Here is a 26,705-nt window from a genome sequence, read left to right as displayed (position 1 = left end):
AACTAGAAATGGACAATATGAATCAACAAAAGGCCGTAGATAATCCTACTGCAAGCTGCTTGGGCTTCTCAGTGTTGAGATTCCAATTTTGTCAACAGATGCGTGGCAGTCTTTTGCCGTAGACTGGTATTTGCTTGGTATAACTTTTTTAATTGACAAAAAACTGCAGCAGTTACTTGAAAACAAATCAAACCCGCTGAAAGACTGAGTGCAGGAGTTGGCAGTGTATGAGGTGCCTCCAAAAATAACTGAGTCCTGAGTCAAAGTACATTTGACCCTTTTTTAAGGAACCAATAAAGACGAGTGATCTTACAGCAATGCTCTATAACAGAGCTCCATCTTTCCAAGTAAGAGTCCATTTTCAGCTGTAGACTTGCAGTGGTATTTTCCATACAGTTCACTTCTTTCAGTCTCTGTATCTATTGTTCCAGAGTGGGTGAGTGAGATTTAAGCCAGTTAACAGTTAACATTTTATGAGCAATCAGAATCAAGACTCTTAACATGTATAGTTTATTCTTCTCTAATGTAGATTGCAGGAGGTTGCCTAAAATTAAATGACTAGGTTCAAAGGGTATACTTGTATCTAAAATCCTTCTTATTTCCTCAGTGACCTTGTACCAAAATTCCCTTAATTTGGGACAGTCCCAGAATATATGTGCAAAATCTCCCAATGTGGCCACAACCTCTCTTGCAAAGTCTGCTGTTTTTTTTCTGCATATAATGATATTACTAACAGGGTTTTAAAGTACCTCATCCTTATTTTCCAAGCAAATTCCCCCCAATTAGAACTATTGAAGCATTTATGCCATGACTCCGAAGACCTCTCCCACTCTTACTCTTCTATTATGGTATTTACTTCCAATCCCCACTTATGTTTAACATCCAATGTGTCATCCATTGTATCCAGGTTTTTTAAAAATATATATACAAGATACAATTTTCTGGGATTGCGTCCTACCCATGATGATCTCTATCCAAAATTTTTCCAAGTTATTTGGCTGTATTTTAAGACTGTTCCATTCTTTGTGTGATGTAAGGTAATGTCTAATTTGGAGGAATCTATAAAAATCATTTGATACAAGGTTGAATTCAGTATGGAGTTGGGAGAAAGATTTGAGCACCTCACCATCAAACATTTGGTCCACAAGAACCAGGCCTCTTTGCACCCACCTGAATCCAGTCTTGCTGGAATAAAATCTGAAATTAATGCATTTCTGGTTGCCCTTGATATAATCCTAGGAAGATCTAATTTTTTCCTAATTTTATCCCATACTTTCAATGTATAGTTAACCCATTCATTCTGAATCCCAACATTCTTCCACACATTTGGATTTAAAAAGGGAAGAGCTGCTAAAGATAACTCACCAATTAAATTTTGCTCTATGTGAACCCATCTTGAATCCACATCTTCTCTGATCCATGACACAATTGCTCTTAATTGGGCAGCCCAATAATAGGCCTTTAAATGAGGTAAAGCTAAACTTCCCTGTTTTTTACTTGAGTATAACACTTTTAGTCTCACACTGGGCCTCTTCTTCTGCCATATAAACCTACTGATGAGTCTATCCAACATTTTAAAAGTAAATACAGGAACTATTATGGGTAGAGCACTGAAAAGGAAAAGAAGCCAAGGCAAAATATTCATCCTGATCACTTCTACTCTACCTAAATCAGTGATAAAGGAAACATCTCCCAATGTTCAAGATCTCTCCTCACTTAATTAATAAGTTTAACATAATTGGCTGCAAAGAGCTGTGAGGAACTGTGAGTTAAACAAACCCCCAAATATCTAAAGCCCTGTTTTGGCCAACGTAAAGTCACTTCATCATCCAGCTGGCTTGGCCAGGTCCCTGTAATCATCATAGCTTCAGATTTCACTTCGTTAACTTTGAATCCAGAGACATTGTATAAGCGGGGGAACTGATGAAAGAGGATTCTTTATAAAGAGAAGAATGTCATCTGCAAATAAAGCTATCTTATGGGTTATACCTCCTTGATTTGTTATACCCTCAATTTGTTCATTTTGTCTTATTAACTCAGCCAGTGGTTCAATGCTTAAGGCAAATAATATCGGGGATAGGGGACTCCCCTGTCTGGTTCCTCTTTTGAGCCTGAAGAAATTGGAACAGTATCCATTTACTCTAACCCTCAAAACTGAATCTTTATTCAGCGTCTTCATCCAACTTTGAAATGTTGCATTAAAACCCATTTATTCTAAGGTATAGTCCAAGTATATCCAATCCACCCTATCAAATGCCTTCTCGGCGCCTAAGCTAAGACGCATTGAAGGGTGAATGGACCTCTGTGCTAAAGACTGGATATTTCAAGCTCTTCTAACATTATTTGCTCCCTGGTGGCCTGGAATAAATCCAGTTTGATCTAGATTAATCTATTTTCCTATATATTTCTATAATCTCTTTGCTAAAATAGAACAAAGAATCTTCACATCAGTACCAAGCAGGCTGATTGGTCTGTATGAACTACATGCTATAGGGTCCTTTCCATCCTTGTGGATTACTGATATGATTGCCTCTGACCAGCTCGTCAGGGGGTCATGTTCATGCAGAGCATAATTAAAAACTTTACATAAAACTGGAGTAAGCTCTGTTGTAAATATCTTATAAAACTCACCCATCTTATAAAAATCCATCCGTACCCAGAGATTTATTATTTTTTAATGTTTTAATAACATCTTTTATTTCTAGTTCTGAGATTGCTTGTGTCAGTGAAACAATCTCACTTTCTGAAAGTTTGTTTATATAGATGTCTCTGAAATTTTCATCCAGCTTGCCTTTATTTTGTGGTGAATCCGAAGAATCATGCAGACCTTTATAGAGGACCCTAAATGCCTCTGCTACATCGTTTGGGTTCGATACCTTGGAGAAAGTTAAAGGATGTCTAATTTTTGGTACAACTCTTCTGTTAGATTGTGCCTTTCTCAACTGAAATGCTAACAGATGGTTGGCCTGGTTCCCCATCTCATAATATTTTTGATTTGTGTATCTAAGTGCTCCTTCTGCTTTATATGTGAGCAACTTATTCAAGGCACCCCTACACTTTTGTAGGTTTTTCCAATCATCCTTGTTCAGTGTTAATTTGTGCCTTTGTTCTAATGTTTTTATTTCACTTTGTAACTGATTACATTTTTCGTTTCGGCATTTTTTTTCATTTGAACAGCTAAATCAATACATTTTCCCCTAATCACAGCTTTTGCACCTTCCCACAGTATCGTGTGTGAAACCTCGCCACTGTCATTTGTCACAAAATATTCATCAATGCATTGTTCTAGTTGATTATAGGGAGAAGGGTCCATCAACATGGAAACATTGAGCCTCCAATATCTGAAGTGCCGCCTACAGCTTACTTTTAGTATAAGTCTAACAGGAGCGTGATCTGACAATCTAATGGGTTCAATAACACATTCCTTCACCTGATGTAGATTCTTCTTTTGGATGCAAATAAGGTCAATTCTTGAATATGAGCCATGGGCTCTTGGTATATGACTAAAATCTCTGGCACCTGGATTCAATGCTGTCCAGCCATCAACTAGCTCAAGCTCATCCAACATAATTTTTACTGTTTTAGACTTCTTGCTCAGGGGTTCCCCATTCCCAGGTAATTTATCCAGACTCCTATTAAGAATACGATTAAAGTCTCCTCCAACTATAACTGTGCCTCTAGCTTCCCGGGCAAGTAATAAAGCTACTTCTTTGAAAAAGGTGGGGTTATCTTCATTCAGTGCATAGATGCTCATGTTAGTAAACTCTTCACCTCCCATCAAGCCCAAAGCGAACACATATCTACCCTGCTTGTCTTTAACCTCTTTTTCCACCACGTAATAAACTGATCTGTGAATTAATATTGCAACTCCTTTCTTTCTACTATTAGAACAATATGAATAATAGACTTGATCTATCCATTCTCTTTTTAATTTTTTGTGTTCCATGTCTCCTAAATGTGTTTCTTGTAATAGGGCTATAGAGCAATTAAGTTTTTTCAACTTGAGCCAGTATTTTTTTCCTTTTAATGGGGTGATGATTCCATTAATATTATAACTAATTATGTTCAAAGTGGCCATGATACAATATCTCTTACTACATCACCACCCCCCGCCCACCTTCAACCAAACCCAGCATTTTTATAGTATAATAACTGAAAAACTTGTGATGACCTGCCAATGCCTAGAGAACTATATACAAAAGAATATAACCCACAAAACACAACAAAACCAAACAACACTTCCAAAAACCCAGATGGTCTTTTAAAATTCCTGATAAAACAAATTATTATGACTGCTTTTTCCCTTATCAAGACCACCCCCTGATGATAATTAGGCAGAGAGTAATGACAGCTGCTTCTCTCTGGGGAACATGCACACAGTGCTGTCATAGCTACAAACCACAGAGAAAATATATCCCTTGGTTGAGTTGGTTCCCTCACTTGATGATTCCTTTTCCTTCTCTGTCTGCTGAACAAAATTTAACTCGCCCTCCTCCCCCCACAAAACTACATTGTATATCAAAATATGTCAGTTATGCTGGTAAATAACTGTACATGTTGGCAAAGACAGTTAAGTATTACTTACACCCAGAAATTATTAATCAGTCCAAAAAAGACAGTGTTTATAATACCTCCTCCTTTGAAAAAAAATGTAATCGTCCTGTTCTTATGTCAGGAAAGCTCTCATGTCTGCCTCCGACAGCGCAGCGCTCCATCCTCCTCGCCCTCTCCGCTGCACCTGCCATACCTCACTGATGAGTTGCTGCTCCAGCTTCTCCCTCCCACTCACCGGCACGGAGATGCCCAGGTTGTCCAGTGCAGGTAAAGCTTCAATCGAGGAAGGAAAGGTCTTCACTCCAGCATCCAGGTTTATTCTCAGCTGCGCTGGGAAGCGACAACTTGCTTGCACCCCATTCTCCTTTAGCTGTTTGATCCGGCGTGGACTTTTGCTCTTCTTTTCTGGACCTCGGGAGACTATTCCTGATCAAAATAGATGACTCTGCCTTGAAACACAACTTCTATATGAGCCCATGCTTGACGCAGTACTGCCTCTTTTACTGTAAAATCCAAGAAACGCACAATGATGGAGCACGGTGGTGCAGAGGACGCCAGCTCTCTGATCAGAGATCGATGGGCTCTCTCAATATGTATATTTAAGTCCTCTGGCAGCCGAAGCGTTGTTTCAATTAACTGTTTGACAAACTGCACCGTATCTCCTTTCTCACTACCCTCAGGTATCTGAGACATTCTTAAGTTATTTCTTTGTAAGCCGTTCTGGAGATCATCGCAAGCTGCGGTAAGAGTGGCTTCTCGCTTCAACAGGTATTTAAGTGCTCTCTCCTGCATCCTCGTTAACATTAATTCAAGACTTACACTCAGAGATTTGTGCTCGAGTAGGTCCAGTTATTCCTTCAGGTCTGTCACCGAGGTCTCCAGTCTGGATAGGGATGCCTTGGTGTCTGAAAATGGCTCTTGATTTTCTTTTTCTCAGCTCTTTCAACTCGCGTAGTATCATGGCCATATCTTTCTCCCTCATCGTCTTTGCTAGCTTCGGCCTGTTCTGGCGCTAGCTGTATCTTTTTGTCTTTGCCTTCTCTTTGTATTTCTTGTTTTTCAATGTGTTTTGAAGTCCGAGACGCCATATTCGTGTTCCTCTACTCTTTACTTAGCAAAAACATCTTTCATAGATGGACAAAAGTAACTTAACAGCTATTATTCCTCAAGTTTCGAGGGAGGGAATGCGAGGCAGGTCAATACTAAATCATGGTGTCACTGGAAGTCAAGAATACATTCTTGTCCCTGAGAAAATTTTATCTGAACCCCGTGCTCTGTGCCTGTGCAGTGCCTCAAAACATCATAGTAACATGACATAGACCGATTTCACACATTCTTCTCGGTAACTTAATAAGATGTATGCTTTTGCAACATTTACCTTAATACTATTTCTTTTGGCATTTCCTCACTCAAAGGAATTCGAAATCAGTATAACTGCCAAGAAACACACACAAAGTGCTGGAGGAACTCAGCAGACCAGGCAGCATGCATGGAAAAGAGTGCAGTCGATGTTTCAGGTCGAGACCCCCAACAGGACCTGCCAAAATTGTTTTCTAGCAAGATTTTCAACTGGTTCACAATTGGTGCTGTTCAATGGGGTGTGTGGGGAGAAAGTGAGAGAGAGAGAGAGAAATGAAAGAATGAGAAACAGCTTTTAACCTGAATGAAGGCTCAGATTGAATGTTAGTTAAATGGTCAAGCACATCTCTGCTGTAGTCACTGGCAGGTGCTGTTCAAGATGTTGTCAAAGGTTAATTAGTGTGACCCAGGCTGGGATTTTAGTCACCACACACCCCAGATTGTTTCAGCAGGTGCCCTCAGAAAGTTAAGTAATTAGAAATGCCTGCAGATATCCTGCCAGAAAAATGAGTTTCTATATTTATCAGATCAGAAATGACTAAAATACTGAGAAAGACATCTGCCAAAATGTTCCAGTTTCCTCAGTCACAAATCCTCCGTACATTCTGTCTTTCTGACAGAATAGAATCATCAGAGGGGAGCACTTCAGTGATTAACCAGTGGGAGGAGGTAGTCATGGGATACCTCAACATTGATCTTGTAAATCGCTGAAGTTTCTTGGCATCAGTTAGACTTCCTTCTGATAGTCATATACTATCCTCCTTCCGCTGGTTCTTGTTTAGCACTTGTGTAAGAACAGTGAAATTAGCAGGAACAGAGAGTGGAGGACTTCTTTATCTTCACTATTTGTGCTACTACTGAGTGAGTTCTGAAGGACGTAACTGACAGATCAGATTCTTATTTATTTATTTAGAGATGCGGGGCGGTACAGGCCCCTTCAGCCCAATGAGCTGCCGCCTAATCATAGGACAATTTACAAGACCAATTAACCTACAACTGGTATGTCCATGGACTGTGGGAAGAAACTGGGCATCCGGTGGAGACACATGCGGTCACAGGGAGAATGTACAAACTCCTTACAGACGGCGCCAGAATTGAACTCTGAAATCCAACAACCTGAGTTGTAATAACATTGCGCTAACCGCTACGCTGCCTTGTCGCCATGGCAACAAAGTGGGCAAACCCACATGACAGCTGGAGAGTTATGAGGTGCCATTAAGAACAGCAGGAATGTACTGTATACCAAAGCAATGTGTAGGTTCAGGGCATAGTACATTTCTCAGTTTACCACAACAATCAATGCAGGTGATTAACATCAAGGTAATGTTAGCAGGTGCTGGGTGCACCATTTGGAGGCTTTTCCATCATTACCTGAGGGAAAAAATGTCACCTGTACTGCACACGCATTTGTTAGCAAACAAGCATCTGGTTGAACACACACAAAATACTGGAGGAACTCAGAAGGTCAGGCAGTGTCTGTGGAAATCTGTGGATGTTTTAGCCCAAGATCCTTCATCAAGACTGCTTCAACATCTGTTTTGGTGGTGCTGCAATAACAACCTCACGTTTATTGTTAATAAAACTAAGAAGCTGAATGTTGTCTTCAGAAAGGGGAAGTTGGGTGACTCTGTGCCAACCTTGTTTGTAGGCTTGGATGTGGAGAGAGTAAGCAGCTTCAAATTCCTGGGTGTTAACATTCGGATCTGCTGTTCTGGGTCCAGCAATCAGATGTAATTATGAGAAGGCACGCTAGTGCCTCTACTTCCTTAGAAGCTTAAGAAGATTTGGCATATTATCAAATGCTCTTAACAGATTTCTACAGTTGCACTGTTGTAAGTATTCTGACTGGTTGCATCATCGACTGGTACATCAATTCCAGTGCTCAGGAACACAAGCAACTGCAGAGAATAGTGGACACAGCCCTCTCCATCACTGACAACATCTATAGGAGGTGCTGTTTCGAGAAGGTGGCATCTATCATCAAGCATCGCAGTCATCGAGGCTGTGCCTTCTTATCACTGCTACTATCAGGCAGGAGGTATAGAAGCTACTTTACTACAACATATCGGATTCTTGAACTGTAACCTCATGTGGTTCTGCAGATGCTGGAAATCCAGAGCAAGAACTCAAGATTCAAGATTGTTCAATGTCATTTCCAGAACACAAGTGTAAGAAGAACAAAATAGTTGTTACTCCTAATCTGAAGCAGCACAAAATGATACACTAAAGATAAATAGGGTGCCACGGTAGTGTAGTGGTTGGTTAGTGCGATGCTATTACAGCTCAGGATGCTGGAGTTCAGAGTTCAATCCCAACATACTCTGTAAGGAGTTCGTATGTCCTCCCTATGGAATGCATGGGTTTCCTCCCACTGCCTAAAGATGTACAGGTTAGTAGGTTAATTGGTCATTGTAAATTGTCCCATGATTAGGCTAGAGTTAAATGAGGGTTGCTAGTAGTGCAGCTTGAATGGCCAGAAGGGCCTAAGTCATGCTGTATCTTTAAATAAACATAAAGAATACAATAATAATAAAAAAAACACAAAATAAAAGTACATAAGATAGCTTATATACATAAACTGATTGTATGACAATAAAGTGACACAAGGCTGTACATACGCTGACTGACAGGAAATACTAAGGTAGTGATGGACTTAGTGGTACATCATGGTGGATTAGTGGTACATCATTAGTGAGTGGAGGTGTTGATCTTCCTTACTGCTTGGGGAAAGTAACTATTTCTGAGTCTGGTGGTCCTGGTGTAGATGCTGCATAGCCTTCCTCCCTGATGGGATTGGGCCAAACAGATCATGAGAAAGGTTTGTGGGATCCTTCATGATGTTACTGACCCTTGTCCGGCACCTTTCTGTACATATGTCCTTGATGATGGTGCCGGTGATGGTTTGGGCAGTTTTATCTACCCGTTCTAGAACCTTCCTGTCCACCACAGTGCAGTTTTCATGCCACACAGTCATGCAGCTTGTTAGGATGTTCTCCACTCCATATCTGAGGAATGATGTGAGTATGGATGTGCAAAGTCCGGCTCTCTTCAGCATCCTCAGAATGAAGAGTTGGTGAGCTTTCCTGACTGTGTAGGATATGTGCTGGGATCATGATGCGCACTCCCAGGAGGTTGAAACTCAATCAGCATCAGGGGAATAACCAGTCGACATTTCAGGCAGAGTCTCTTAATCGGGACCAGAAAGGAATGGGGAAACCAGAATGAGCTGACCTGCACAATCCTAACTCTGCCTGAGCAATGGAACACTACAGACTACCTCCTACATGATTATGAACTTTTCTCTGATTGTGTTTTTCTTGCATTAATGTCTTTTTTTTAATTAGTCATTTTTTTTCTCTACATTGTCTTGTATATTTAGGTTTTGTGTTGTTGTCTGAACCTATATGCCTGTGAAGTTGCTGAAAGCAAGTTTTTGTTATACCTGTACCTCACCGTGTTTGTGACATGACAATAAACTCGACATGACCAAGTTGTGCCTGTAGTGTACTGAGGTTAAGTCCTCTTCACTGTCAGAAATCTTGCTTTAAGATCCTTGCAACCTATTTCTGCTAAGATATACTGTTTGTGACACTTGTTGTGACTTCTGTAATGCAGCAGTGAGCAGCAGAGCTTTACAGGCAAAGTGGGTACCTCTAAAAATGCAGGTATTTGTAAAAGTTCGCTCATGCCTTCTACGGTCATTTCCTTAGCAATATCCTGCTGTGAGTTCCTATGGGAGAAGGAGGCTGCCTCCTTTACGTATTGTTCTTAAGCAGACTGCGTAGGTCCCTCTGCCCCTGAAAGGGCTCTGCCAATTCTTCTTAAACCCCAAGCAGCTGAAAGAATGGAGATCTTATTATGGCGTAACATGTTTAGGACCATTTTGCCAAGATAAGAGCTATGAAGAAAGGTGCTGTTAATGTGGGAAATTGAACTACTAGCACCTGCTGTTTCTGAAACATAGCAACTTGACATGAGGGATCCAAATAGTGCTGAGTTGGAACTGCCAATAATTAATTTTATCTTTTTTTTTAAAGCCTTTGAAACTGTGCCAGGGAACCATTTGAAACCATTGTTAACAATGGAAAAATGCTGCAATGGACTAGGTCCAGATTATTAACATAGTAAGGATGAATTCATGTTTAATAATTGCTCTTTCCATGGACAGACAGTAAATACTGAAAATAATTAAGTTCTGAATTTTATGATACGTTGATGTGTTGAGAATATAATAGAGTCGATAGTGAGAGTTGTGGGGTGTAAAAGAGTATTATATATTCCATTTTTGTTTTCAAAGTTATTTTGAGCTTATTCCTGACATTAGAGTTTTTTAAAAGCCACACTGCTTTAAATAATGGCTTTCCCAGCGATTTTTGACTGCAGTAACATAATGTGGCTTGTAGCATAATGTACATTGTAGCAAAAGTAAGCCTCATAGATGTACCAAGTCACATATTGTTAATCATAAATGTTCTGCAAAATATGAATTCCAAGTGTACGTAACTTGTAGTTCACAATTTTTTTTCACTTTACCCAACTTTACTGGTACTAGGAATGTCTCGTAAATTCCAACAATATGTATTAGAATTTTTCAGGCATTTCAAATATGTATGTTTTCATCAGAATTAGTGTTCTGATTTGGTTTAATGCAGCTCAGGGTTTTTCATATTTGCAAGTTTCAATTTAAGCTCTGCTCTTTAATTGCTTTTAATGACTTTTACTTGTATGGTACAGCACAGTAGCGTAATTGTTAGCGTAACACTTTAGAGTGCTAATGATTAGAAGATCAGAGTTCTGTTCCTGCTGATATCTGTAAGGAGTTTGTACGTTCTCCCTGTGATTGGTGAGATTCCTCCGGGCGCTCCGGTGTCCTCCCATGTTCCAAAGACACCTGGGTTAAGGTTAGTAAATTGTGGGCAGGTTACATTGGTGCTGGAAGTATGGTGACACTTGTAGGCTGCCTGCAACACATGCTCGGACTATCTGACCACAGGACATAGGAGCAGAATTCTGCCATTCGGTCCATCGAGTCTGCTCTGTCATACCATCACGGTTGATTTATTATCCCTCTTCACACTATTCTCCTCCCTGTGATCTTTGACACCCTGACTGATCAACAACCTATCAATCTCCATTTAAATATACCCAGTGACTTGGTCTCCATACCGTCTGTGGCACTGACTTCCCCAGCTTCCCTACCCTCCTCGTGCTCCTTATCTCTATCTTGAGGTTGTACTCTCTATCCTAGATTCTCCCCCTACAGGAAACATCCTCTCCATATCCGCTTTATCTGGGCATTTCAATATTCAATAGGGTTCAAGGAGATCACTCCTCATTTTTCTAAACTCCAGCAAGTACAGGCCCTGAGCCATCAAATGTTCCTCATACATTAACCCTTTAATTCCTGGGTTCATACTCATTAACCTCCTCTGGACCCTCTCCAATGCCAACACATCTTTTTTTTTAAATAAGGGCCTAAATACTGCAAGTGCAGTCTGACTAATGCCTTATAAAGCCTCAGCGTTACATCACTGCTTTTATATTCCAGTCCTAACATTGCATTTACTTTCTTTACCACCGACTCAACCTGCAAATTCACTTTTAGGGAATCCTGCACAAGGACTCCCAAGTACCTTTGCACCTCCGATTTTTGAATTTTCTCCCCACTTAGAAAATAGTCTATGCCTTTATTCCTTCTACCAAAGTGCCTGGCTATACACTTCCCTACATTATATTCCATCTGCCACATTCTTGCCCATTTTCCCAATCTATGTAAGTCCATCTGTAGGCTCCCTGCTTCCTCAACACTACCTGCCCCTCCACCTATCTTCATATCATCCGCAGATTTGACCACAAAGTAATCAGTTCCTTCATCCATATGATTAACATTTAATGTGAAAAGAAGCGGTCCCAACACACACCCTGCAGAACACCATGTCACTGGCAGCCAACCAGAAAACACCACCTTTATTCTCACTCTTTACCTCTTGCCAGTGAACCAATCTTCTATTCATACCCATTTCTTTCCCGTAATACCATTGGCTCTTATCTAGTTAAGCAGTCTCTCACGTGTGGCGCCTTGTCAAAGACCTTCTGAAAATCCTAGTAAACAACATTCACTGACTCTTTTTTTGTCTATCGTGCCTGTTATTTCCTCAAAGAATTTGTTCAGATTTGTCAGGAAAGATTTGCCACGCTTTCCATCTGTGCCGGGTTGAGTGTCGAGCTAGCCACTTGGCCTCGTAAAAAAAAAAACAAGGGTCGAGTCAGGAACGTTCATATTGTGACCCGGTTAATCAGAAAGAAGACCAATCCTGACACCTTGCACCAGACAAGAATGGCTGACTGTGGTGTGACACGTTAAAAAAAAAGCAGGGTGAATTCTATCATATTGTGATCACTGCCTACTGGAGGTTCCTTTATCTTAAACTCCCTAACCAAATTGGGTTAATTACACAACATCCAATCCAGAATTGCCTTTACCCTAATGGGCTCAACCACAATCTTGTCTAAAAAATCCATCTCTTAAACATTCTACAAATTCCATTCACCAAATCTACCTGCATTTTGAAATATCTCATGACTATCATGACATTGCCCTTTTTATATGCAATTTCTATCTCCCAATGTAATTTGTATCCCACATCCTTCCTACTGTTCGGGGGCCTGTACATAACTCTCATCAGGGTCTTTTTACCATGGCAGTTTCTTAACTCTACCCACAAGGATTCTACATCTTCCAATTGTATGTTACTTCTTTATAAGGATTTTATATCATTTTTTACCAATTACTGTGATGGTCATTAATACAAATGTAACATTTCACTGTATATTTTGATATATATGTGACAAATAAGGTTAATCTTTGTTTCATGCACATTCTCTTACAGACATGTGAGGATCCACTGAGAATTCAGAAATGGAAGGTATACTACATTGCTGGAAATGTCGAAGATTTGTATTGAATGCTGATAGTTTGTCCCTTCCACAGGGGATTCAAAAATCAAAAATGCAGGTATTGTTCATGTTTGATCGTTTGCTGACATAAATGATGTATTTCTTAATTTTGTGGAATAAACATAGTTCTAGAAATTCAGGTTTCAGTGTTGTGTGACTTCTTTCTACCTTTTTGTAGCTCAGCCATTCATTTCACTCAAGCTTGAAATCAGTAGGGTTTTGGATAAAGGCTGATGGAGATAGAACAAATAAATGCTGTTGAGGTGGGAAATTAACCATGACCTTGTTGAATATTGAAGCCGACTTAAAGAGCGAATTGGCCTCCTCCTGCTCTCATTTCTTATGAAGCTGCGTAGGTGGAAGGATTAACAGTGGGTTAGCACCTTTGTGTTTGTTATCAGAATTGAGTTAGATTTAACATAGTTATGGAAGAGGACAGTAATGGGATAAGGGTAATGTTTCTAAATTGGGGTAAGGCCAATTTTATTCAGCTAGGAATTGATTTACCAAAAGTAGATTGAAAGCAAATACTTAGAGACAAATTATTCTTGAAACAATAGGAGATACTCAAGGTGTGCATGGTAATCATTCCCACAGTGATAAAGCTTGGGGTTACCAAGTCAAGAGTACACTGGATGACAAAGTACATTCAAGGTACGATAGATCAAAATAGGGAAAGAGCATATCACAAAGCCTGGAAGAGTATTAAAATCATGACAGAGAAATTAGAAAAGCAACAAAACATATGGGAGTATACAGGTATTGTCAATGAATCAAACAAGCCAAAGATCTTTTACCAATGCTTAAAGAGCAAGAGAATAACTAAGGAATGAGTAGCACAAGGATCTAAAAGGTAACTTAAAAAGACAGAGGTGGAGTATGTGGGTAAGTTTCTTAATGATTCTTTCTGTCAGAAGAAGGGAGATGATGCCAAGGAACATGTGTTAAAATATTAGGTAAGATAAGTATGGTAAAGGAGTAAGTATTAAAACAAAATGTTATTTTTGAAAATAGATAAAATCCAAGCACTGGATTAAATACAGCCCAGGTTGTCTAAAAAAAAAGCAGGGAAGTAAGGTGCAAGATACTGACTACAACTTAATCAGATCTGGTGCCAAGCTGGAGAATGCTGCTGTTGTACTATTATTCAAAATGGGAGGAAAGGATAAACCAAGTACTTATAGTCCAAATAATTATAGTTGGGCAAAAAAAATGGCAAATGGAGTTTAATCCACAAAGGCATTTGGCAAGGTGATAAAAGCAATTGGTTAAATTATAAATGGGGAAAAAATAGAGTGGTGTGAGGAAAAAGACAATTGTTGCAGGATGTGTGCATGTGTCCTTAAAGATAGCAGGACAGATCATTATTTGCTTCATAAAGCATACTGAATGTTTTTCTTTATTAAGAGTTAAGTTGCTTGGTTGTAACCATGAATGAAAAATGGATAAACTAACATTGTTTCCTTTGGAAGAGAAGACCATGGGGAGACATCATTGACATACATAAAAATTATGAAGAGTCTGGATAGACTAGTATTTCCTTTAACAGAGTGGCACAAAAATAGACAACATAAGGTTAAAATAATTATTAGTAGGATCAGAGATCAGCTGAAGGGGAGTACAAGTAATCCAGCTAACTGCTGTTAGAAAAAACATCGAGGATAAGTCCTCATTGCTTTTAAACAATACTAGGATGTGTACTTGAAGATTCATGACCATTCAAAGAACTAAGTGCTTATATGTGGATTTTGGCTATTTTACAAAAAACATAGATAGTATGGGCTAAGCAGCAGCCTTCCATGGTTTAAGATTCTATGTTTACTTCTAACTCATCTTGCTGAGCTCTTGGAGTGTCTGATTCTTCTGTCCTGCTTTCAGCAGTTCTAGAACTGCAGTCCATTTCTACTCTGTAACAGACAAGCATTTTCTAATTTCATTTCATTTCTTCCCTCCCTCCCTCCCTCCCTCCCTCCCTCCCTCATTCACCGTGTTAGAACATGTTTTTGTCTTCAAGTTGTTCCTTTTCACATTTATGGGTTTGCAGCTGCCTCTTTAGTTTACAAAACCAGAGGTGGAGAATGGTTAGGAGAGAAAATATTACCAGTTCCATTCCTAATTATATGACATATGTGACAGACATAATATGTTATAGATTCTTCAAACTGCTGTTTGGTATATATTTTCTCCCCTTCTGTATTATGATGTGGCTTGAATCATCTTTATTGTAGATCTAATTGTTCTTTATCTTAGGATGCTGCTGAGGAATCAACTGCACAAGTCAACTGTACCGTATGGCATGTAAAGTTAGAGGCTATTCCAGAGTGGATACAAAAAGAAATAGAAAAGGTAAATAATTATAAAATGAAAATGACATGTATTGCAAAAGTCATGGAACACTCAGCATTTGGGGAATTGGTTCCTGCTTTGGATGGAACAATCAGTCAGAAATGGGTTCATGTTCTTTAAAGTAAGGTTGTCACAGCTGGGGAGGTAGTGGGGATAAGTTCACTACCTATTAAATGCTCTTAATAAAGTGTGTTTCAAATAGCCTCTGGCAACTAAGTCCAGCTCCTGACCTTCACATGCAGTTTAACTATTGTGAGCCCAGTGGAACCGTTTCTATTGATAAATCAAAGGGCAAATGCTGATTACTAGTGCTTTAAAACCAGTTGTTATGGGCAGATGGGGCTCATCATCTGTGGTTGGCAGCTAATGTAGGAGAAGGGAAACTCTGATCTCAAACCCCTGCTCCCTTCCACCCATGGGAAAGGCTTCGGGAGTAAACCCTGAGGAAAAACCCAGAGCTGGAGTCCCTAAGGCAGTCCTACGTTGAGTTCAACTCTGACTGGGAACCCCTGTGATGCTTTTGGTATATTGGTCGGTATCGAACTGTATCGGTCTCTGTTCTGCCTTCAGCTGGGTGGTGAGGGGCAGCCTGCGTCATAGGCAACAGCTTACTCTCCGTCTCCTACTACCCTGGCTTGCATACTAGCTTGTGTATCACAAAGTCAGCTAGGACACAATATCCATGGTCAACTCTGACCAATGGTGGGCCTATCATTGAATTAAATCTAACAAATCATGTGCAAATGCCATTTTCACAAAATTGAACTAACAAGAAATTGAATACAGCAAGCAAGATTTCTGAACTTTGTAGTCAGTTTTATTTACTGCTCTATTGTAAAGTGTAAGATATACATATATGCATACACAAGCAAATGCATATCAATTATTATATTTTGGTTGTATCACGCTTCAACTACAATAACACCAACTATGAATTAAGCTTTTAGAATGTATTTCAGCTTTAAGTTAGAATACGGTCAAATTTACCAGAATTGTACTTGATTCAGCAAAAAGGGATTGGAAACAGCTTCTTAAATAAGAGTAATTTATGGAGGGTTTGATGAGAATTTAGGTCAAATACGTCCTCAACAAACAGAATCCCAAATCTACATGCCATGGATTTTGAGCTACATACAATGTTAGGTTAAGGCAATAAAGAGAGGATAATATACAATTTAGAGAGTTCAAAACTGTGGAAAATATGGAAGAGTCTTGAAAATGCTGAGGAGAAATTATAAAGAGTAAGGATAAAGCGATTCTATTAGTATTCACAGGTATTCAAAGAAAGTGAACAAAAGAAGTAGGTTCATTTAGAGATCAGATCAGGAGACAATGTGTGGCTCCAAAATAGATGTTTATTTTTAAATAAATGTTTTGCATTCTGTCTTCAGAAAGAGAAAGACAATTATGACATTCATTTTTAAAGAGAAAGAAAATTAAGTAATCTAAGTAACAAACATTATGGAATAATGATTTATTAAGGTTTCCAGGATTTTTAAGAGTGGCTAAATTGCTGAGCCAGTGTATAACATATTCCAAGTTCTTTAAAAGAAGTGGAAACATTTCGAAGCTGTGTAGGATTTTTCAAATCTCTTTCATTATAGTCTTTGTACTGAAGGACTGTTAATTAAAAAGTGAGAAGATGATGACTTGTTTCCCTTCAGTGTGGAGTCAATAGTGGAGTACAGCATAGGAACAGACTCTTCACCCTACATTAATTTATTAATTAGTAGAAAGGTTGGAGGGGAGTTAAGAAATGTTTTCTTCTGCCAAAAAACAGTGGAAGTCTAGCTCCAGACAGAGAAATGTGTGAGACCATAAAACAATCCAGCTGTGTTACTGAGGATGTGTACTTCAAAACTAACTGTGCTTCTAGCCATAGATTTCCTTCATTGTAATGTCCACATGACAATTGCTAAGTTGCATAAGAGCCACAAAAATAGAACAAATCAGTGCATCCAATTATCAGTTTGGTCTTATTTATCAACAAAATGACAATTGGTGCTGTTGACAGTGCTATTCAGTGACACTACTTGCCAATAACTTGTTCACCAATGCCCAATACAAATTTTCCCAGGACCATTCAGTAGCTGATCTTGCTACAGCTTTAATCCAAACATGAACTAAAGGGATAAATCTCAGAGTTGATGTGAGATTGCTTGTCTGTGAAATTAAGGCAGCATTTGACGAAGTGAGATTTCAATAAGTCCTGGTAAAATTGAAATCGATGGGCATCGAAGAGAAAACGTTCTAGTCCAAAAACAAATTGCTGTAAATGTCCATAGAGAACTCTCCAAATGTTGGAAATCAATCTCTCAGCTGTTGGAGATCAATTATCAAGTCTCAGGACTTATTTTCTGGGGTTCCTTGGGAAGTCTCCTATATTCAGGATATTCAGCAGCTTCAAAGGTGAATTTATATTAAAAGGTTAGAAACAGGGATGTCCACTGTTGATTGGACATTGTTCAGTTCCATTCACGTTTCCACAAATATCAAACTGTCTCTATGTGCCACAAAATTGAGATTTTATTCAGTTATGAGGTAATAGAAATGCCTCAGAAGTGCCTAGCAAACAACAGAGAGACTGACCACTTACCCATGATATTCAATGGTATGAGACCCTTTGACTAGAAAGCCAGCCAACAGACTGTTCACCAGAAGCACTGTAATAATTGACTGAACACCAACTCCCTGAGGGCAACTAGGGATGCTAATGATGCACAAATTGAGAAAAATAACAACTCTACACCCTAATCTGACGTTAGTTTGATTTTTAGTTGGCTGACCAGAACAGGCATAAGTGCTGTAAATTTTCATGATTCTAGAACACTGACTTCATCCATTAATTGCAACAGACCAAAGGGAGTGATGATAATACAGCTTCAGATGGTACTTTCTCCTTGATTCATTTAAGAACACTGTACTCTGGCATGAGAGAACAATTTAATGATGTTGTCATAATGCACGATATAAAAGCTTTACATGCAGAATCGTTACTATTATTGCTAGTGTAAAGGGGGTTTCTTCTTTTTTCTTTGTTACTGTGTATGTAATCAAAATGGCTTCTTTGTTTTGTTAAAAGCAGGAATGCTTCTTTGTTGCGAGAGTGCTGGAAGCTTGTTTTGGTTAAAATTTACTGATAACGAGAATTGTATTCCTTTGTAAACCAATTGGGATTAATGTTGTTCTTTCTTCTGAGTCTGTAAGCTATTGTTGGCGGGCTTTTGGGGAGATCGGCGCGAGGGGGTGAGAGAGAGAGGGCACGATGCTGTAAGCTGGGTGAGGAACGGACCCCAAGCGGGGGTCCGAGGCCAGGAGGTACTCCAAGAAGAGGAGATGAAGCTAGACGTGCTTGGTTGACTACTTCGGATGGTCCTAAGCTGCGAGTCGAGGAGTTCGGAGGGGATCGAATGGTGGCCAGAAGACTTCAGTAATTGAGCTCCAACGGTTGTGCACAAAGTGGTTTGGACTTTGATAAGTTTGGTGCCTTTTCTTTATTTTTTTTCTTCATATAGACTGTATCGTTATTAATCACTTAGTTATAGTAACCTTTATAAATTGTACTCATTTAATCTCATATGGTGTACTGTCTGTTTTTGGGCGAGGCAGGGACATCACACAACATCCACACCAGCTGATTACCCAGTTTGGTGGGGCCGAAGGCTGCTCCCCCTAGACGAGAACGAGCTGAGCGAGCCTGAGGCGACCCGGGGGTTACATTGTGGGGGCTCGTCCGGGATCTGGCAACATCCACTCCTCAGATCCTGCACCTTAAACTGCTTCGCACCACTCAGATAGGCCATCGCCTCTTCGGCCCTCAGGGCCATATTCTGGTCACTGACAGTGCGCCTCTTCAGCGCAATATAATCCACACACACGCTGCCTACGTCTTCCATGGCTTCACGGGTCAGTCGCCGCAACCTCTCTCTCTCTGAGGTGTCTTCAGCAGTCAACTCCCCTCCCTTGTGGTATTTTGCAGCATCCACAAAGAGGGTCTCACCCTCAGATACTTCCCCCTCGCGCCGATCTCCCCAAAAGCCCGCCAACAATAGTTTACAGACTCAGAAGAAAGAACAACATTAATCCCAATTGGTTTACAAAGGAATACAATTCTCGTTATCAGTAAATTTTAACCCAAACAAGCTTCCAGCACTCTCTTGCAACAAAGAAGCATTCCTGCTTTTAACAAAACAAAGAAGCCATTTTGATTACATACACAGACACTTTTGCCTCTAAGAACTCTATTTTCACTGACCAACAACTGTTGTCTTGATAATCACTGGCAGCGGTACCCCAAATCTCCAGTGTCCTCAATGTCGTCAAGGGTAAATGCTTCCAATAACGGTTATAAAACAGACAGTACACCATATGCGATTAAATGAGTACAATTTATAAAGGTTACTATAACTAAGTGATTAATAATGATACAGTATATATGAAGGAAAAAAAATAAAGAAAAGGCTCCAAACTTATCAAAGTCCAAACCACTAAGCACAACCATTGGAGCTCAATTACTGAAGTCTTCTGGCCACCATTCGATCCCCTCCGAACTCCTCGACTTGCAGCTTAGGACCATCCGAAGTGGTCAACCACGCACATCTAGCTTCATCTCCTCTCCTCAGAGTACCTTCTGGCCTCGGACCCCCGCTTGGGGTCCGTTCCTCGCCCAGCTTACAGCATTGCACCCTCTCTCTCTCTCACCCCCTCGCGCCGATCTCCCCAAAAGCCCGCCAACAATAGCTTACAGACTCAGAAGAAAGAACAACATTAATCCCAATTGGTTTACAAAGGAATACAATTCTCGTTATCAGTAAATTTTAACCAAAACAAGCTTCCAGCACTCTCGCAACAAAGAAGCATTCCTGGTTTTAACAAAAGAAAGAAGCCATTTTGACTACATACACAGTAACAAAGAAAAAAGAAGAAACCCCCTTTACACTCGTAATGATATTCATGAACCATACACTTACAGACTGCCTGAGACTACATGTTGCAGTTCCGCTCAGTTATGTATCTTTTTATAAATTGTAAGTAATGGCTGACATTTTATTCTGTAAAATCCTTCACTTGGATTTTTAGAGAACAAATCACATACTTTATGTTGTGCTTATGTGAATTTAACTATTGAATCCATAGAGTCATAGAATTAAGCAGCATAGAAAGTCTCTTTAGTCCACTAAGTCCAACCATCAAGCACCCATTTACATTAATCCTATGCTTAACCCTTTTTATTCCCTTCAACATTGCCCAGGCATTGCCACTCACCTACATACTAGTGATAATTTACAGTGTCAAGTTAGCCCACTAATCTATGTCTTTGGGATATGGAAGGAAATTGGAACACAGGAAGAACGCATGCACTTCACAAAGCACCTGAGGTCAGGATTGAACTGGATTACTGGAATTGTGAGGCAACATTTCTGCTGGCTGTGTAACTGCAGCAAGATAAAAACCAGAAAACCTTTCAAACCAAAGTACACCAACAGATGGTAGTTTGATCATATAAATAAGGCTCTGCCACTAAAAACTGATGAAGTTAGTGTTAAATTTATAATACTATAACACAGAAACAGGTCCTTCAGCCCATCCGGTTCATGCCAACTTCATCTGCCTTGTCCCATCTAACTGTACCTGACACCTTATCTAAAAATGTAAAAGAGAGGTGAGGGTGGATATTGGACCACTGGAAAACAGTGCTGGAGAGGTGGTAATTGGGGGACCATGAAATAACCAATGAACTGAATAAGTGTGTTGTATCAGTCTTTACTGTGGAAGACACTAGCAGTATGGTGGAAGTTCCAGGTGTCAGGGGGCATGAAGTGTGTGAAGTTACCATAACCAGAGAGAAAGTCCTTGGGAAACTGAAAGGTCTTAAGCTAGCTAAGTCACCTAGAACAAATGATGTTGATCCCAGAGTTCTGAAAGCAGTGGCTGAGGAGACCTTTCAAGAATCACTAGATTCTAGAATGATTCTGGAAGATGAGTAATTTGCAAATGTCACTCCACTCTTCAAGAAGAGAGATAGGCAGAAAAAAGGAAACTATAGGCCAGTTAGTCTGACCTCAGTGGTTGGGAAGATGTTGGAGTCGATTATTAAGGATGAGATCTCAAGGTATTTGTAGACACATGATAAAATAGGCCATGGTCAGCATGTTTCCTCAAGGGACGATCTTGCCTGAAAAATTTGTTGGAGTTCCTTGAAGAAGTAACAAGCAGGATAGATTAAGGAGAATCAGTTGATGTTATGTACTTGGATTTTCAGAAGGCCTTTGACAAAGTGCCACATTTGAGGCTGCTTAACAAGCTATGAGCCCGTGTTATTCCAGGAAAGAGTGAGAATAAAGGGAGCCTTTTCTGACTGGATGCTGGTGGCTAGTGGTGTACCACAGGGGACTGTGTTGAGACTGTTTCTTTTTACATTATATGTCAATGATTTGGATGATGGAATTGATGGCTTTATTGCATAGTTTGCAGATGATATGAAGGTATGTGGAGGGACGAGTAGTTTTGAGGAAGTAGAGAGGCTACAGAATGACTTAAATTAGGAGAATGGGCAAGGTAATGCCAGATGGAATACTGTGTTGGGAAGTGTATGGTCACACACTTTGGAAGAAGAAATGAAAGGGTTGACTACTTTCTAATTGGAGAGAAAATACAAAAAACTGAGGTGCAAAGTGACTTGAGAGTCATTGTACAGGATTCCCTAAAGGTTAATTTGCAGGTTGAGTTAGTGGGGAGGAAGGCACATGAATGTGCATTCATTTCCAGAGAACTAGAATATAAAAGCTAGGATGTAAGTGTTGAAGCTTTATAAAGCACAGTTGAGGCCTCATTTAGAGTATTGTGAGCAGGTCTGGGCTCCTTATCTTAAAAAGGATGTGCTGAAACTGGAGAGGGTTCAAAGGAGGTTCAGAAAAATCATTTTAGGATTGAGTGGCTTGTCATATGAAGAATGATTGATGGCTCTGGGCCCATATTCACTAGAATTCAGAATAATGAGGGTTGACCTCATTGAAACCTATCAAATTGAGAAAGGCCTTAACAGAGTGGATGTAGAGAGGTTGTTTCCTATGGTGGGAGAGTCTAAGACCGGAAGACAGAGCCTCAGAATGGAAGGGTGTCCTGTTAGAATAGAGGTGAGGAGGAATTCCTTTAGCCAGAGAGTGGTGAATCTGTGGAATTCTTTGCCACATACAGCTGTGGAGGCCAAGTCTTTATGCATATTTAAGGCAGAGATTGATAGGTTATTGATTGGCCAGGGCATGAAGGGATAAGACCTTATGACATAGGAGCAGAATTAGGTCATTCATCCCATCGAGTCTGCTCTGCCATTTGGCTGATCCTGGATCCCATTCAACCCCATACACCTGCTCTCTCACCACATCACTCGATGCCTCGCTCAGGAATACATCAACTTACACTTTGAATATACCCATGTACTTGGTCCCCACCACAGACTGTGGCAGAGCATTCCACAGATTCACCACTCTTTGGCTAAAAAATATCTTCTATACTTCTGTTTTAAAAGGTCGCACCTCAATTTTGAAGCTGTGCCCGCTAGTTCTGGATACCCCACCAGAGGAAACATCCTCTTCACATCCACTTTATCTAGTTCGTTTAACACTCTGTAGGTTTCAATGAGATCCCCATGTTCCAGTGAGTACAGGCCACAGTTTCCAAACACACTTCATTTGTTAACCCCTTCGTTCCCAGATTCATCCTCGTGAACCACCTCTGGACTCTCTCCAATGACAATACATCCTTTCTGAGATATGGCACCCAAAATTGTTGACAACCCTGACTAGCGCCTTATAAAGCTTCAGCATTATCTGCTTGTTTTTATATTCTATTCCCCTTGAAATAAATGCCAACATTGCATTTGCCTTCTTTACAACATACTCAATCTGTAAATTAACCTTCTGGGAGTTTTGCATAAGGACACAAAAGACCCTTTACGAGGTACCTTCGTCTTACTCTTCCCGAAGTTCACAATCAGTTCTTTCGTCTTACTGACATTAAGTGCCAGGTTGTTGCTGCGACACAACTCCACTAGTTGGCATATCTCACTCCTCTATGCCCTCTCATCTCCATCTGAGATTCTACTAACAAAGGTTGTATCATCAGCAAATTTATAGATGGTATTTGAGCTATGCTTAGCCACACAGTCATGGGTAGATAGAGAGTAGAGCTAAGCACACACCCCTGAGGTGCACCAATTTTGATAGTCAGCGAGGAGGAGATGTTCTCACCAATCTGCACAGATAGTGGTCTTCCGGTTAGGAAGTCGAGGATCCAATTGCAGAGGGATGTACAGAGGCCCAGGTTCTGTAACTTCTCAATCAGGATTGTGGGAATGATGGTATTAAAAGCTTATCTGTAGTCGATGAACAGCATCCTGATATAGGAGTTTGTGTTGTCCAGGTGGACTAAGGCCATGTGAAGAGCCATTGAGATTGTATCTGCCGTTGACCTGTTGTGGCGATAGATCATGAACAATGCATCTGTTATCTCTTCAGCATCCACTTGCAGGTCTGTGGAATGTAGTCTAACTGGTCCAGGTGACTTAGCCACCCTAAGACCTTTCAGTTTGTCTACCACTTTTTCCTTTGTAATAGCAATGACACTCATTCCTGCTCCCTAACACTCACAAACCTCTAGCAGACTGCTAGTGTCTTCCACAGTGAAGACTGAAGCAAAGTACTTATTAAGTTCATTTCCCATTTCTTTGTCCTCTATTACCACCTCAACAGCATCATTTTCCAGTGATTCAATATCAACTCTCACCTCCCTTTATTCTTTATATAACTGAAAAGATCTTTTGGTATCCTGCTTTATATTATCAGCTAGTTTGCCCTCATATTTCATCTTTTCCCTTCTTATAGTTTTTTGGTTGTCTTTTGTAGGATGATAAAAGCTTCCCAATCATCCCACTTCCTGACTCACTTTTGCTTCCTTATATGTTGTTTCCTTGGCTTTTATGCAATCCTTAACTTACCTTGTCAGCCATGGTTATCTAGCTCTGCCGTTTGAGAACTTCTTCTGTGACATATTTATCCTGCGACTTGTAAACTATTCCCAGAAACTTCAGTCACCTCTGTTCTGCTGTCATCCCAGCCAGTATACCCCTCCAATCCACCTGGACAAGCTCCTCTCTCATGCCTCTTTAATACCCTTTATTCCATTGCCATACTGATACATGGGAGTTGTGTTTCTCCCTCTCAAATTGCAGTATGAATTCAATCCCATCGTGATCACTGCCTCCTAGGGGTTCCTTTAGATTCAGCTGACTAATAAAATCTGGATTATTACACAACACCTAATCTAAGATAGCCTTTCCCTGAGTAGGCTTAAGCACAAGCTGCTCTAAAAAGCCATCTCATAGGCACTCAACAAATTCCCTCTCTTGCGATCTACCACCAACCTGATTTTCCCAATCCCCCATTATCTTTTTGAAGTCCCCCATTACAATTGTGACATTACCCTTATTACATGCCTTTTCCAGCTCCCTTTGCAATCTCAATCCCACATCTTGGCTGCTATTTAGAGGCCTTTATTGATTCCCATAATAGTTTTTTTACCCTTGCAGTCTCTTAACTCTACTCACAAAGATACAAGGAAAAGGCAGAAGAGTGGCGCTGAGAGAAAAATTGGATCAGCTATGGTGAAATGGTGGAGCAGACGATGGGCCAAATGGCCTAATTTGCTCCTATACCTTATGGTCTTATGGAAATCTACCACAAAATATTTCATATTATATATATATATAATGTGCTTTCCCTCCAAGCCCCTCTCATACATTTACCTATCAAAATTTTTCTTTCCCCTCAGCTTGGGTGAGACTAGAACTAGAGATCGTGTGTTAAGAATGAAAGGTGAAAAGTTTAAGGGGAATATGAGGGGAAACTTCTCTCACTCAGAGAGTCGCAAGAGTGTGGAATGGGCTGCCAGTGCAAGAGGTGCATGTGGGCTCAATTTCAATGCTTAAGAGAAGTTTGTATAGGTACATGTTGGCAGGGGTTTGGACAACTATGGTCTGGGTGCAGGTCCATAAGACTAGGCAGTTTAAATGGTGTGGCACAGACTAGATGGGCTGAAGGGTCTAGTTTATGTGGTGTACTTTGCTATGACTATATGACTTTATCTATGAAGAGAAACCAACGGTCGGCATTTTGGGTGATAATCAAGAGTGGAAAGGAAGGGGACAGAACCCAGAATAAGTCAAGTCAAGTCACTTTTTATTGTCATTTCGACCATAACTGCTAGTACAGTACACAGTAAAAATGAGACAATGTTTTTCAGGACCATGGTGCTCCATGAACAATACAAAAACTACACTGAACTACGTAAACCAACACAAAAACTATACTCGACTACAGACCTACCCAGGATTGCATAAAGTACACAGAACAGTGCAGGCATTACAATAAATAATAAACAAGACAATAGGCACAGCAGAGGGCAGTAGGTTGGTAGTCTGATGGCTTGGGGGAAAATCTGTTACATAAATAAACAGCTAAATGGTGGCGTCTGGGATTCCGTCCATTTCTGTACTCCCACCGAGTATTTCGTTGCCACAGATGTAGTCCAATTTAATGTCCATTGGAGAGCAGAATGGATAGGAGAGTTGGCTGGCTAGGGCTTGCTTTTTTCCTGGCACGGACTCCTGCCCGCTCGCCTTGCTTCCCCTTCCTCACACACCGCTTACAACGTCCCCACCTCCGGCCACCGGCATCAGGCGACACCGAGGACTGCAGGCCCGATTCCCTCAGCAAGCAAACACTGGAGAGCAGAATAGACGGGAGGGCCGGCCGGCTAGGGCTTACTCTTTTCCTGACACGGACTCCTGCCCACTTGCTTCGCTTCCGATTCCTCGCAAGAAGATGGGGGGAGGGTGTGGAGGGGAAAGGACACAACATCTGCAGAATCTCTTATGTTTATGTCGCAGTGCTGTAACACAGCATTTGGGGTTGGGGGAGAAAGGTCTCTTTTGCTTGTTTCCCAGTATATACATTTTGAGTCCAGAGACACTCCATTGGAGAGGGAATATCTTCCTCAGTAGCCTGGAAAAGGTATTTGGACAGCGTTTTAAACTTAAGTTTGAAACATTTAAGTAGAATCCAGTAAATAAGTAGAGCAGTAGATAAAATCTTGTCTGTTTAATGGTTTTTCGATGCTAAATTTAAAAAAATAATTTGCAATGTTTAACAATGAAAATGGACCAGAAAAAAGATGTTAATGTTATCAGCAGGAGACCACTAAAGTGATTAAATTGCATATTTTAGCTGAAGTAGTAAGTACTAATTTTGTTATTCTTAGATTTGCCTTTTTTTGTTGTGTTTATTTTAGTAACTAAAGAAGGACTCCTGACTTGTAGTTCTGTTCTAACTTGTAGCATTATAGGTTCTTTCATTAACTCTCCACTGAGTACTAATTTCTACAGCAGTAAATAATTATTTTTCTTGACTACCAAAGTTTTGCTGCGTTATGTT

The 26,705-nt window shown here is 40.3% G+C and overlaps 1 protein-coding gene across 1 annotated transcript in view; it reads left to right on the top strand.

The window, feature by feature from the left end:
• rnf180a (ring finger protein 180a) overlaps positions 1-26,705 on the top strand; it is a 149,180-nt gene that overhangs the window by 26,541 nt on the left and 95,934 nt on the right. Inside the window, exons 4-5 of the mRNA XM_059989329.1 lie at positions 12,804-12,928; positions 15,121-15,216. Of these exons, the coding sequence (XP_059845312.1) occupies positions 12,833-12,928; positions 15,121-15,216 (192 nt within the window). The 5' untranslated portion in view covers positions 12,804-12,832. The remainder of the gene's footprint in view (positions 1-12,803; positions 12,929-15,120; positions 15,217-26,705) is intronic.

The sequence above is a fragment of the Hypanus sabinus genome, chromosome 14 (assembly GCF_030144855.1).
Source record: "Hypanus sabinus isolate sHypSab1 chromosome 14, sHypSab1.hap1, whole genome shotgun sequence".
Classification (NCBI taxonomy): domain Eukaryota; kingdom Metazoa; phylum Chordata; class Chondrichthyes; order Myliobatiformes; family Dasyatidae; genus Hypanus; species Hypanus sabinus.
The sequence above is the reverse complement of the archived record's forward strand: the minus strand, read 5'-3'. Positions and strand labels throughout refer to the sequence as shown.